The sequence below is a fragment of the Pagrus major genome, chromosome 20 (assembly GCF_040436345.1).
Source record: "Pagrus major chromosome 20, Pma_NU_1.0".
NCBI classification, from domain to species: domain Eukaryota; kingdom Metazoa; phylum Chordata; class Actinopteri; order Spariformes; family Sparidae; genus Pagrus; species Pagrus major.
The window spans coordinates 3,580,001-3,595,679 of record NC_133234.1 but is presented as its reverse complement, the minus strand read 5'-3'; the positions used below and the strand labels follow the sequence as shown (position 1 = coordinate 3,595,679).

Here is a 15,679-nt window from a genome sequence, read left to right as displayed (position 1 = left end):
TACTTTATTCACATATGTAGTAGTACTCCCCAAGACCTGTAAACACAGTTTTTGTTGGTTTAGGTTGGTGGAGTTACCCTTTAAGTTAAATCACCTGTGGGATGAGTCATGGGTATGTAGGGGCTTTAAAACTGGTGTTTATTTTAGTAAAGCTGTCTGTTTTGTTGTGACTGTTCATTTTTTGCATTTGAAGGTACTTGTACTGGAAATGTTTTTTTCTCATTTATTCTGGTGATCTAACCCTAACCCTGACCCTGTTCAAAATCAAATCAATTAAGATATACTGTATTTTGGATTTGTGAGAATACACAAGATCTCAAATTGTACATTTCCTTTGCTATCTTGATTGTAGAGTATTAATAAATTAAACTCTCTGCCTTGTTTACATTTTCTGCTGTAAATGCTATAAAACTTTTCATAGTTCTTCCCTTCACTGAAACGAAAGGTCAAATTATAATTATTGGCTTCATCAATGTCCACAGTTTGTCTCCACTCATGTTTTTAACAGAGCAACAATTACCCACAGTGGTGTGTTTTTGTATCCAAACAGGAGAATACATTGTGATTTTCTGAAATAACCAAATTTCTCTCAGTAACCTGGTGTCTTGTGTGCAGGTAAATGTAGTGAAGGTTTATATGCAACTGTTGCTGTTTCTCTGTGATCCTACCAGGTTGCTCCTTTAAAAAGTATGGCTGTTGCTATAACCCAGCACACATCTCTCTCTACCACATTTTGGACACCAACAATTGAAAGCATAGAATGATTGTTTCTTAAAAATGAATGTATAATGAGATAAGTACACTGCGATAGTTAGCATAATTAGAATTTGCAATGGAACACTAAAAATCTAGTGATGAAAGAAGGACTTTAATGCACTGCCCTCTTGATACTAAAAGTCTCCATTTACATTAATTCATTCATTAAGTGAGGGTATTTGGTCATGATAACATTCCACCTGTATCCTGAATTGTCAGGTTCTTAATGTCTACTACTTAATGGCTGTAAAAATGTAAACACTTAATCATTTTTACAAACAAAACAACATTAGTTAACATCCAACAACCACATTTCCCAGCACGAAAGCTCAAAGTCTCATGGGAGCTGTAGTTGTGGAATTATCCAAATAATTGTTCTGTTTTACTTGTTAAAATGACGAACTGTTTAAATCTTACCAGCCATGGAAGTAAAAATACGTTTTTCAAAACATACGGAGAGTTTGATGTTTTTTGAAAGAATGATCAAAGAACCATTTATGATTGTGAAAAACTACACTGCGCCAAAGAGAGCTTAACGCGGAAGTGGGATGGGATTCGAACTGTGGCAGGAGTTGACCATAGTTTACAAAGTGTACTTGAATGCATCATGAGGGAGGAGTTAGCAGAGCAGTCACTGAAGTTTAGCCTAGCAGGAAACACCGAGCGAGGCTACCAACGCAACGGTGGAAAAAGAAGGAGCCGTTTTTAGTCTTTACCCGGTGCTCAGACGTGTTATTTCCTCAGCAAACACGTTGTCGCTCGGATCATTGGAGTATTCGCTTTCGGTCTGGGCATATTTTCCTTGACTTTGTATGAGGAGAGAGCGCCTAGCCAACTAAAACACCGGACACTGGCCGGAGGTGGAATCCAGCGTCTGTAAACGGTGGACATCGGCTAAGCAACGGCCGTTTTGAATCAGGTGGGTTGGGAGGTTGGCCCGCACTTCATGTTTACCGAGAGCTGGTGCCCACAGGTGTTTGCTAACAATTTAACTACACTGTTTATCACAGCCACCTGTTCTGTGTTCAAAACCTGAAGGACTCCAACTCAAGCTAGCTAAAGTTGCTTGTGTAGCCAAACATCATTCTCGAAATTGCTCACTGGCTAGCTGGCTAATTTGTACTCCTGATATTCCACTCAGAAATCAAGCAGCTTAGTGTTGTTGCCTTTATATAAGATAAGTTGCACATTTCGCAGAATTCGACTTTTCTCCACATAAATTATTCTATACAGTTAACACTACGTTTTTGGTAATAACCAACTCAAGGTTGTTCATCAAACTTAGTTAACATCCATGTTTAACATTCAGCCATGGTTTTAATATATCTGCTATTTAACGTTAGCTTACACACACATTCCACCGCTGAAGCAATATGTGGATGTTCACACTACTAATTTAGCTTCAACGGTTTTTATTGTGCATGAATAGTTTGCTTGGTGGATTGCTTTAATGCTGAATGTACCACACAACTTGAATGACTTGTAAAAACTTGTCAATCATGTCTATGAAATTAATAGGTCTGTCTTTAACGACGACAGCATTACATTGTACTTTTTTGCACAGGGATTGGCATGGATGAGATTTGATCAAATATCTGGTTGGTTAACCGCTGCCTAGCTTGTTGTTAACTTTAAATATACAGTAAACAAGGCGTTCAGGCAAAAATAACTAGGACACACCTGGTGATGATATCAACTAGAAGCTGTTCATTAATCAGCAAGACACGAGTCCAGAACAGAAAATTGGCAAGAAATTCATTAACTATAGGTTTTTTTGTTAAACTCAGACTGCAGCCAGGTGAGTAGTAGTTGCCGATAGTGTTGCATAATTACGGAAACGTATAACTCGAGCAAGGTGTGTCTCCCCGGCAGCTATGTTAGTAAGCCCTTTGAGTCAACGGTCGGGTTTGAAGCATGAGTAACTGGTACGTTTGGGGAGGGGGTGTGTGTGCAGAAGAAGCGTTTCACCGGTTTGGCTAGTTTCAGGAAAATTCACAGGTAAATGACAACATGTTGAATAAAACAATGAAATACACTAAACGGCCCTACTCTTCTCTACTCACATTGTTTGCATTTAGCCAAAGTAAACTCTTGAGTCATCTTGTGTCAACTGTTTGCTAACCACTGTAAATGTAACTTAGTCCTCCGCCTCTTGAAATCAGAGTATGATTAACTTTGACAAACTTATATGTCACTCAGACTGCTGAGCACAAGCGGCCAAAAACTTCCATAATCTGGTCAGGATACAGCTGAAGGACAAGCTGTCTGTGTCCTTCTAACTCCACCTGCAATAGGGAAAGACTGACCACACAAAAAGCCTTTGTTCTCTGTGGATTTAGTGCAATTCCACTTGCATAGTAAAGTCCACCTGAAACTATTATGGAGGCAAAATAAATGGCCCCTCCCGAATGTAGGGCAAGGCAGAGAGACACTCTCACCTGCTGAATTTCCAATGTATTTCAGAGGAGTAAGCTAGAATAAAAGCTGCTTTTTCAGCTATCTTAGGTGTACAAATGTATGAGTACACATGCATGACTGTCAGTGTTGTCTTCAAAGGCTTCCTTTAAAAAAAACAAACAACAACTTTGAACAGGAAAGTTAATTTATCCAAGCTACACTGGTGTGGAGACGTCCAAGAGGCGTACTCTGCTTGTAAACTTCAAACGGAGAACTTGGCTTAGACTGTCACGCTGTGTTTAGTGCTGTTAACTGTTAACTTGATTCCTGTTTTACTTCTCCCAATGTGCAACACATTATCAGGCAGGAAAAGAAGTGTTTTCTGTGGTTTGAAAATGGGATGGCATAGGAAGTAGAAATACTATAAAATGTCCTTTCAGCTCATCAGGCTTTATAACAGATATACCCGGACATAGCTCATCGTGAGAATGCATTTATGATCGAAATTACTTGGACAAGTGATGGATGAATTGGTCATATCACCCAGCCCTAGGATTGTAATGTTTGTCATGAGGATAATGATAAAGTCAACATGCAAGCTGCCAGTGTTGCATCTTGCTCCAGGCTTTACCCTCTCTCAATATAAGATGGATGTGGTACCCTGAATCTTGAGAATAAAGATAGAGACAAAAAATGCATGGGAAAATGCACTTCCCATTGGAAGCCTGATACCATATTATAAAAATCAATCTAGAAAGCATTTCTTTATGTATACAATTTTCTTTCAACAAATTAATTGAATCGATTGAATAGCATCAAATTGTCAATTTGCATTTTGTGTTTTTTCTAATATTTTACTCGGAGTTCAAATTTAATAATGATTAAACAATCAGGGTGTTTATATTTATTGATAGCAGCTGCATAGTTGAGCCATTCTGGTAATAATGACAAGTTGCTGGTGAGTCAATTATGAAAATGTTTCATTATCTGACTGATGATACCTAATGCTGCGGTTGACAGCTTTGCACTCTAGCTGCTTGAGCCTAGTGAAATTACATTGATTTGACCCTTACATTTCAGGAAATTACCTAAAAGTCTTCTTCTAAAACATTTTACCATATTATTAATTGATTACTAATAGTTCTATATAATTAATAGAGCCCAACTGTTACTCAATTTGTGGGAGCTATCACCAATTTTAAGGAGTAAAAACTTTTGATATCTATATTGGCGAATATACACATGTTTTGCAAGTTATCAGTTTAAGGTATATGACAAAGATATTAATGGAGGGACGATATTTTACAGTCAGTAAACTTTTCTGTCTAAAATGGCATCAGTTCACTGAAATAGTAAACTTAGTCATCTTTTCCTGCACTGTAATGTCTAAGATAAAAACTTTTACATATCGGTGCAATTCAGACAACATATACACTTGATTCCGATATATATCTATGAAAGGCCAATATCGACCAAACAATATATCAGTCGGGCTTTAGTAATAAATGTAATACTTTCCATTACAGCAACTCTCTAATGAATTCTATAAAGTTTCCCATATTAAAATTTAATTGTCTGTGTCAGAGAGGTATTGGTTTAACTGGGCTATGGAGGCTGCGTTACTGTATTGTTGAATTGAATTATTCTGAAAGGTGCTGTCTAACCTGCGTTAATCTTGGGCAACATTTGGGTGAAAAAGAAGTGGGACAGCAGTAAGAAACCCTCAATTGTCTGTTACAAGTGCTGAAATAGATGGTTCCAAATTAATGTGGGTTTATGATGGATTTATAGAAGCAGCTAAATGTCACGTTTTAAACACTCATCACTACAAGCAAATGGTGACACCGTCAGAAAAGTCACAAGTTAATTTGGACACTAACTGAGCTTTGACATCAGTGCTCTGACTCTCCCCTCATCATCAGTCCTGTCCTCCTGCAGCAGTTCTCATGTGATTTGTTTGTCAGAACTGACATGTCTACCACAGTCACAGTACCAGTTGTTTAAACCGATATCAATACAAGTACCCGTAAATTGGTACGGGTACCCAGAAGTACCTTTTTTCTGTACTTTACTCTCTCTGTAATAACAAAAATGTCTAATTCAAAAACAGCCTATAACTGCTCAGTGTCAGTGACAATCTGAACTGGACTAGTGTAAACATTGTGCTCCTTCACGCCCCCATCTTCTCTGTCTCCCTGGTTCTGATTACAGGAAAGAGGCAGTGAGTTGGTGGGAGACATGATATCCTGGCAGCCACACCCAAAACTGACAAGATCTCATTTCTGTTTTGTTAGTGGAAGGAAGCATCTCTGTAATTTTTGCTGTAGTGGATATGACAGAATCTCCCTTCTGCTCTGTCTTGTTAGATGCATTCTTCAGTCTAAATACACAGGAAAACTCTTTCTACCTCATGATTATTCACCGTGTGCTCGGTCTAAGTCAAGTGTCAGCATGACGCACACCTGATGGTTTCTGTTTCATGTTGCTCAGATGCCCCCTCCCTCCCCCCTCATTGCACTGACTTGACACCAATCACACCCTAACCCGCAGCACACCGTCCATTGCTGACTTGAGAGGAATCATTTCCATCCCCACAACCAGGAATAGCTCAGTGATGTCCAGCTCAAGATCACAGAGAGGTGTCAGGCTGTGCACTTTCAGTTTTATTTGGTGCCTTATCGTGTGTGTGTGTGTGTGTGTGTGTGTGTGTGTGTGTGTGTGTGTGTGTGTGTGTGTGTGTGTGTGTGTGTGTGTGTGTGTGGTCAAATGTTTACTGTCATCTGACCATGTGTGCAAGCCAACTCTCTCAGGCTGTACAGTCTAACAGCAGCTGCCTAACAGGTTCTGCTCCACCTGTCTGAATATGGTTTACTTTAACCTACATTCTTTGACAACCCTGTATGTGTGCATCTGTACTTCAAGTTTATGACTTGATCAGATGGCAGTCAGACAGGGTCTCATTATCTTTGCACCTTTTTTCCTGTCTTGCAGCAAGTGCTGGCATAGCTGCTGATTGCATAAGTCCATAAGTAGAATGTTTTGGATGCCAGGCATTTCCTGGCCATTCTTTCTTCCTCTGAGGCACTATGCAAGCTATGCCGCTGAGAGACGCAGACCATGTAGAAGCTCTGCTGGTTGAGCCGCCTTCTCTTGAGGTTGTTGTTGTCCTGTTCAGGCATGTTTATGCACATTTTCTCCCTCTATTGACTTCCTTCTCAACTTAGATGGCTTGGTTGATATGCTGGGAATTTGATGACATCACTGATGATAAATGGCAACCTGCTAACAGAGAGTGAACGCTTTAAGTGAAGGACTTTTGGGTTGGTTTATTGGACATCAGAGACGGCACATTTAAGGCAGACTGTTGCTGAATGTGACTTTGTGAGAAGAGTCAATAAGCCAGGTGAATTAGCTATCATAGGTAAATAGTGCATGTTACCCTATCTTGCTGAGAGATGAGCTCACTGTAGATCAAACAATGTGATGAAAGACGCAGCGTACTGTCAGTTGAGTTCATTGCTCTTTTACTGCCAAGTGAAATTCCTGGGAAAATCCATATGTGAGATAGAAGTAGGGCATGTCACTGTGCAGTTCTCTGGTGAAACTGGTCTGCTTTGCTGTGTTTCTGTGTTGTTCACTTCTGACCTGCCATTGTTCTCCTGATTAACCTGAAACTACCAGGTACTTCCCTGTCACAATAACAACCTTGTCCACAGTCATCACAATGTAAATGAACCATTGTTTATGGTGTGTGTGCGTGTGCGCGCTCGAGACAAACCTGGAAAAATTTCATGATTGAATCTACTATCATTTGGGGAAGTTATTCATTTATTTATTTATTTATTTAATTTAAAATAAGCTTGGGGGGACCTTTTTTAAAAACACTGAGCACCAGTTAGAAAAAGGCCTTTTTTTATGAAAACAAAGCACCAACAGGTTGTATTAAACTTGTAATGTCAAGTGTTATGTATTGCAAAAGGCTGTGTTTTTGAACAGCATCATCTTTGTTTGGCTATAGTTGTCAGTCAGATCAATTTTCTATCATTGATACAATAAGTATTTGCATTGAAACCCTTTTTTGATGCAACTGATCAGGTGTGGTGCTGGTTATGACTTGAAATTTCTCTATACTTCTTCATTTAACAAAAGAAGCCAAACTTCTCATGTTTTTACAGTTAAATCTGTTGGTATGCTATATTTTGTTTATTTGTATACTTGCATAATTCCATGTATCCAACTATGTTAAAACTATTCAAGTTAAACATGCGCTTCATTTGGTCATATGTTGCTGTAACTTCCGGGGAAACGCCAGATGATATGTCAGAGTGAGAAAGGATGTCGACGGCCATGACTAAACATAACGTGAATAAAACTTTAAAATGTCTGTGAAAATTTCTGCCCCAATCACCTCAGATTTTCATCAGCAAAGGTGCTTCTTTAGCAATGTACACAACAACTCCCCCTATGCTATTTCAATACGTCATTGAACTATGTCTTCTGTTTTCTTTGTTTTGATTGAGAGACCCCTAGCAGCAGAAGTTACACATTGTGTGTTAACGGGAATAGTTTTATAATTTGGGAAATATGCCTTTTTGCTTTCTTGCTGACAGTTGAATTAGATATAGGTATAACCACCAGCTGATTAGCTTAACTTAGCATAGTTAGCAAGCATACTTAGCAAGACTGGAATTGGTGAAATGGCTGGCCTGTCTCTCTCCAAAGATAACAAACTCTTGTTTGTTCAATTTGTACAAAAAAAGTGTCGAAATGACAAGTTATGATTTTATGTATGGAACTATTTCTCGGCCAGGAGCTGAACCTTCCAGAAGTGTTACTGAGATTGTAACTAAGTTATTGCTGGTATGCATATTAATCAAGTGATGAAGTTTTAGCCCTAAATAATTGTTGAGGTTGGTCTTTTGTGGGATTTGTTGACGGTAGGAAAATTATGGAACACCTCTAGCTGCATCAGTTAATCAATAAGTCGACAACTATTAATTTACTTGCCAACTATTTGAATATCTTTGGGTTGCAAACAAAACAAGACATTAATGGATGTCATCTTGGGCTTTGAGAAACAATATTCAAACAACTTATCAATTAGTTGAGAAAATAATCCACAACGAAAATAATTGTTAAGTGTTTCCCCATCTAAAATTAGACATACAGTAATTTCGCCCAAATGAAATAGTCGAAATGTCAGAATTAGGATTTTAAATTTCCAAATATCTGATGAAAGTATTGACAATCAAATGCTATGAATCTGGCCAGGAATTTGATGCCAGCTCATCAGCTGTTGTTGACTCTCGGTGCTTGGTACAGGTACATTTCAGTCTGTACCATAAGTAAAGTGCAAAGTCACATAGCATTCCTGTCCATGTGCCCTTGAGCAAAATGCTCTGTGACCTGCCCTCTGATGAAAGTCGTACATGTGTCACAGAGGTAAAAAAAAGACACCTGTTACAAATTGAGGTATGATGATAAAGTAAAGCTGCTAAATGGTTGCCTTGTTAGCTCGGCTTGTTGAATGTTGGGTTGTTTCATCTTGGCCACTGTACAAGATTTGGAGACGGAGAAGAGGAGGAGGTTAATCCAACTGTCTGAACTAACAGCCTTAAACATCACTGCCGTTCACATAATTGTGATGTTCATTCCCAGCCTTGGCCCTTGATGAGTAGCTGGCATAGAAATAACACTTGAGTGCGTTTAATGAATGGGTAATTTGTGCTCTAATGTCTGTCAGGTTACTTGAAAGGCCACAATTAATATGGTCGGAAAGAAACGAGTGTGGGATTAGGATGTCTGACTGCAGAGAGAAACTCACACCTGACATGTCACATGTGCTGAAGGCTGTTTTTACAGGAGGAACCCAAGCTCCCCATACTGGTTGTTGGCCTCAGTGTTTACATGTGTGCATATGTGAGGGTTGTGTTCTTACTCTCGTTTTCCATCAGCAGATTCTTCTCGTAGCCCTTAGAGGCAGTTGTTTGTGAGATAGACCTCCCACCCTGGCATTGTCAGCAGAGCTTATGGCTTTAAACTCCCTCTTTCTGCTCCGCTGCTTCTCCTGGGACTGTCTCAGACACACACATGCACACACACACACACACACACACACACACGCGCTCGCCCGTGCAAACACACATACAGGGTCTACAAGGACTACAAGCTTGTGACCTGCAGCAACAACAGGCATGTTGTTTGTTGATGAACCTTCAGTGATGTGTTTATTTTACCAGTGGGAGTTGTAATTGGCTGCTCAGTTACCAGGTTAGTATTGTCATAAGAGTAACAGAGTTTGGAAATGTATGCCAGTATTAAAGAAAACCTGATATTATTTTTTGATTTTTGATGTGTCTCTTTGATGTTTTGTTCTCCTCACCAAAATGAAGACATATATTTTTCTGCAATGATTTCTGCTCTGGTGTTCTTTGACTTTTTGGTGCTGGCTGTGATTTGATTGGTGTAACATCTGTGTGGGTGGACATGAAATAAGTTTGTTTTATCATTTTAATTCCAAAAGTCTAACAGTTTTGAGCACGCTACAGTGGAGCTAAAAATAACTAGTTGATTCATTGATTAGTTGATCAATGGTAAATTGATCACCAACTTTTTTTTTTTTTTTTAAAGAAAAACATACAAACATTCTTTTGTTTAAGCTTCTCAAATGTTAACATTTCAAGCTTTTTCATCTCAATGAATGAAATAAACTATATCCAGATACAAGATTTGGGTCATATCGAACAGCATCAATTTTCAGTGTATGTACAATAACTAAATCCATAAAGGTCCTAGTAAGTTGAAAATGCTTGTTTCAAGATCAGCACTGGGAAAAAGTATTGCTGTCTGTTTTTGTTTTGTTTTTATTTTTTCAGTGTCAAAAGTTGAAAATTACATAGAGGTACCTACCTGTACACACTCAAATAAATGTATTTTAAAAGAAAAAAATATATCTCAACATAGGTATTTTAAAATGCTCAGTGCCATTGTTCTTGCGAGTGATGCATGTGCAATATTCACCAGGAGAGAAAGGCATTTAGAACTATAATCTAGTTGAGCAACTTAATCTGCCCTCACAAGGCTTTGTCCAGCCAGCCTACTGTAACAGAGTAGTGATGATTTTTTTCATGGAGGAAGCTGGACTTGGAAATGTGTGACGCTGCCCAGCAGTGAGTCAAGGCAGCACTGCTGATATGAGGGTAATAACAGAACTATGTCTCCATTTGGACCCAGGAAAACGAGCTGGTTCAGACGGAAAACTGTGACTCATAGTGCAGGCCTTTTGTCATTGACATGTGACACTGTGGATCATATGTCTGACTGCAGTTATGAGTTTTCCTGTCCCTCTGAAATATTCTTCCCTGAGCTGTTTTCTTTTACATAGTTGAGTGTCAGTGAGTGAAGGAGCCAGAGAGCTGAGGGCCGGGCCTCAGAGAGCAGACACACCGCACAGACACTCAGGCTTAGAGGCCTTTATGCTGCTCTGTGGTTGAACCTTTCCTTCACGTGATGGAGCTTAGTCAGTCAGTCGCTCTGTAGAACATGGAGCCCATCAGTTTACCACAAGTTGTCTCTACAATGCTTAGCCTTCTCAGACTTCCTCTGTGATACTTGGAGAATGCAAGGATGATGCATATATTCCTTCCCCTTCCCTTCCCCTTTTTTTTCTGGAGTGGCCGCCTGTGTGTGTGACAGGTGTTTTCATCAGCTGGCGTATGCTGCTAAGATGGCTCACTGTGTGTGTGCGCGCATGCGTTTCTGTGTGTGTATGTATGTGCGTGCGTGTGGCAGCCAAACAATGGTTTTGTAGTTGTGCCCTCACTGACCTCTGGCCCTTATCTTTTGTTTCTTTTGGGTGGGGGTGGGATGAAGGACAAGTCTCAGCCTTGGAATTCCTTTTCTCTCATCATCAGTCCAACTAGAGGAAACGGTGAGCTACCTGAGTCTCCTAGTAGATTCTAGGTTGTGCCTGAGGTTTTCCCAACACTCAAAGCATGAACTCTAATGTATAATTGAAGTTGTTCATTCATTTATTGCTGCCTCTGCTGTCTCACTTGGCTGACAATAGATGGAAGGATTTTTAAACTTTAAACTTTTCTAATTTTAATAATCAGATTCAGCAAAAATGTCAAATATTCAAATATCTGCCTCTTTTCTTTGTGGAAATAACACATTTTTAGTTTTTTGACTGATGTTCAAGCAAATTAAGTAATTAAAGCATCGTTATGTAGACATTCGTATTTTATGCGATTTGGCGCTGCCACCATTTCTGAGTGAAACACAACTGTCGTAAATACGAATCCCATCTCTGTAACAATTTGTCAGATGTAATGTAACGTTACATGCCAACTACAAGCAAAACTTGGCAGGTCATAATTGTGTTATGTCTCGAAAGCTTGCTGTATATCTTGAGGTAAACATGCATGCTCAGGCAATTTTGCCATGTGGCAGTCAAAGTTTGTACAAGCGCTGCACACAGCTCAGAACAGTAAGAGCTGCCAAGCTAATGTAACATGCAAGAGGCAATAACACCTGGCTGTAACATGCTACCGGCTAAACCTCTGTTGAAATGAGCTGACTTGGCTTATGATCACTAACTAGCGAGTTGACAACTTTGGTAACACAGACAAACATCAACTTCCTCTTCTGTCTCTTCAACTCTGTCATGAGGCCTGTAGAGGGTGCTGAGCCTGGTTCCATTGCCTGCTCCGGTTCTGGTGCCCGTTTTGGTCCTGCACCTGAAAACCTCCTCCTCCCTGCAGTCCCCGATGGTGCTCAAAGCAGAGTCAACTAGCAGAGCCAACTTTCAGCTACAGTACCCAGCAGTTACATGTTCCTTTCAGGGAACTCTGTGAATCACATGGAATTGAGGCAACCAGAGGACATCAGAGGGAAAAACCAGAAAACATTTTCTCCATAAAATATGGTCCAGTTTCATTTAAATTATTGATTTTCCTCTCAGTTGAGTGACACATTTAATACAGTGCTTTTCAGAAGGCAGAATGAGATGTACATTTAAACTCTCTGTGCATATTTAACCTTGTCCAGCTGTTGTCTGTGTTAATGTGACTTAATTAATTTCAGACTTGTTCCATGTTGAAAGTGTTCCAGAAATGGTACAGGTCCAACTTGCTGTCATGGTTTTTATGTCGCCATGGCTCAGCTCTTAGTCAGATGCGAGCCCAAGGTGTAAAATTACCATCACATTTATATAATGAAATGCATGTGTGAAAGGGGCTAGAATCAAATGAAATTAGGACCAGATTAAATGAAGATTGTGTTTTGCTATGTTGCTCTGTCACTTACCCTCTTACATTTTACAAGTAAGTCCCTACATTTAAGTAACTGTGAAGCTGTGTAAACTAAATGTGTGTCAGGTAAAAAAGAAATTAACCAAGCCAAACGTGTCAAGAGTCAAAATTGATTTGATTATCGTATACCAGGATTGTACAACGGAACGATAGATTGTAGTCTTTTTATGTAACATATAAAAACGAAATTACATAAATGGATGATTAAATGAGGTCAGGAGGAGTCCAACATCCTGAGGAAAGAAGCTGCTCTGTACGGCAGCAGATACTTGTGTATCTTTTTGCCAGATGACAGTAGGGTGAACAGACTGTGGCTGCGGTGGCTGTTGTCTTTTAGTATCCTTTGGGCTCTGTGCAGACATCTCACCAGAGACTTTTGACAAGAGCAATGAGAAAACTAGATGGTAATGACCGTACTAAGACAAATGGAAACACTGAACTGGTGGATTCATGATTTAACTGTGCCCTTCTCTCCCCTCTTCTTGTCTTCTGTCTGTCCTCCCTGTAGCGTGCGTCAGTGGGCCCGCAGGCTCCACACTGGTGCTGAGACAGGATGAAGAGGTTCAGGCGACACGGCCAGGAGTCTCAGAGAGATCGACTCAAACAGGAACTTTTCCAGTTCAACAAGGCAAGTGAACCTTGACACATGGCACAGTTCAAGACACATTACAGAAGCCGACAGACATGACAGGAAAGAAAGTGAAGGCAAAAAATCATATCAGCAGTCTCCCCCCAAAAATTAATCTGACCTAACTGTATTGCAAAAAAAAAAGGTTGACTATTAAAGTGCACCAAAACCAATTCCTGATGTTGGTGTACTTTTCCTGAGCTGTTTCTGTGTGTGGTGCACTTGCAGGTCAGAAAGATGCACAACTTCTGTTTAAACAGAATTCACCTAATGTTGCCTGGTGTTAACCATAGCTTTTTAAGCTACCATTTTGTCATTTTGTTTACACCTACTTCGACCTGATAAGTAAACAAGTAAGATCATTGTTTGGCTTTTTGCTTGATATTAATTTTAGTGATGATGACTTTCAGAAAAGTATTTAAAAAAAATCAACCATCCCATAACAAATATGGGAATTATAAATCATTCAAAGTACCCTGTTTATATGCCATCAGGCACAAGTCCAAAAGACAGTTGCTTTAATGTGCAGGATCAGATCCAGAACTCCACCATGAGCAAACTCTGCAAAAGGATGGAGCTGCTCTGAGTGTTTAGCACTATTACTGGTTGACAGCAGAAACAGAATCATGCCAATACTGCTGAATCAAAGGGCAAATACAAATAATTCTAAAACACAACAAAACAAAAAAAAAAAAAACAGAACATGATAGATAATACACACAGGTGATATAATTCAGTGTTAAGAGCAAACTGAAGGTGAGATGATGTTGGTGATGATGATGATGATGATGATGATGATGATGATGATGATGATGATGATGATAAAGGTTGTTAGCTATTTTCACCAGTTGTGTTTGGATTTTTGGTAATTTGATATTCATTTTCAGTAATTTGTCAGTCAAAAAAATCTATTTTCAAAATGGATAAATACAATTTATGTGCTCAGCTTTATTTCTTTTATCTGCATTGGAGGCAGGACTTTTTTCATGTGGTAGTAATAATTTTGACCTTGAATGTGAATTGCTATGAACAGAATCTTTGATTACCTTTCTGAATTTGATGGATGCAATGTCACTGGTTTAGAGGTTCATGTGATGAATTAATGATAATTCAGATGCTATAAATAGGCAAAGCTGTGGGTAACACTCATGTATAATGACAGCAGTGGCTCTTGTCTTGTTGGAGGACCGTGCCAATGCGACAGTTGGTGAAAATGCACTTTTTCTTTTCCATTAGGCCTGCACGATATTGTAAAAACATCATATTGCGATTATTTTGACAGATATTACAATTGGACTATGATTAGTGGGAATGATAATTTTTGCATCACAATTTTCATTTTCACAAAAAAAGAAATTTAAAATCATGTTATGGCATTTGTTGGGGTCTGTACATAACAAACGGGTTTTCCTACATCTGGAGAACAAGATTTTTAGACCCGGGCATCACTACAGCACTTCATTAAATACTATTTGTCGCATTTTACCTTTTATCAAAAAATGGCAGCTTTGCAGATTTGGATATAGCACATGGCCATATTGTCAGTTCAATAATATTTTGATTAATGAAGGGCTTAAATCTGACAAAAAGTGCTCATGCATGCAGAAGCTTCAGCTGCATCACATTTATAGTACTATACATTCACATGACAGAGACAGCAGGATTTATGTTTCTGTATTATCTGTCATCCTTCCTATTTCTTGTCCACTTGCTTTTATCTGCTTTGTGTTTTGCTGCGGTCTCTCCTATCCTGTCATTGTGTCTGCTGTCACAGCTCAGTCTCACCCTCCCCCTGTCTGTCCTCTGTCTCCTCCTCAGACAGTGGAGCATGGATTCCCCCACCAGCCCAGCGCTTTGAGCTACAGTCCCTCCCTGCAGCTGCTGTCCATAGGCACCCGCTCCGGGGCCATTAAACTGTATCCTTCACTGTACCTGTCTGTAAGTAGTTGTCAGGGAGGAATCTGGGCGTCATGTTTGAACTTGAGGCAGGCAGTGGTAATGAGCAGCTGTGACGCAGCTAAATCCACGTCTGTGGTTCACATGAGCACCTGGTTCAGGTATTTCATTTTCCCACACTATTGCTCAATGCTGCCTGGCATTTTCAAATTCCAGAGTCTATGGCACTTCATGGCCTTTTGCACAATTATGCTCATTGACAGTGCAGCGGAGCCAGTCGGTACACTCTCCCCATTGACACAGAGACACACACTGGTTTTGATAACCACGGTACCTTCTCTCATTAGGATAATCCATTCATACAATGCAGCAGATTGTTCAGGGACAGGACAGCAAGAGGGCACAGATAAAAGAAAATCTGTAAATGAATATTGTGAGTCAAAGTGCAGAATGCTTCAGGCCAAATCAAAGAACAGAGCTGCTTCTGTTGTTTTTATGTGGAACACAAGTCATTTGATAATGTGACACTTTAGTCAGTCTCCACAGGGACATTGTTGTTTCTCCACAGTTAGGTCAGGGTCAGATATACTGCTGCAGCCCTGGAGCTGCTTCAGTGGTAACAACTAAAGAAGGGCAGACTCCCTGCTCACTGTCAGGCTCAGGTCTGTGTGACTGTATTACATTAGCAGGT

At 39.7% G+C, this 15,679-nt stretch overlaps 1 protein-coding gene across 1 annotated transcript in view; it reads left to right on the top strand.

Annotated features, from left to right (window-relative positions):
* The first annotated feature begins 1,439 nt into the window (after positions 1-1,439).
* Positions 1,440-15,679, top strand: part of llgl2 (LLGL scribble cell polarity complex component 2) — a 40,768-nt gene continuing 26,528 nt past the window's right edge. Inside the window, exons 1-3 of the mRNA XM_073489857.1 lie at positions 1,440-1,675; positions 12,973-13,092; positions 14,911-15,008. Coding sequence (XP_073345958.1) covers positions 13,018-13,092; positions 14,911-15,008 — 173 coding nt within the window. The 5' untranslated portion in view covers positions 1,440-1,675; positions 12,973-13,017. The remainder of the gene's footprint in view (positions 1,676-12,972; positions 13,093-14,910; positions 15,009-15,679) is intronic.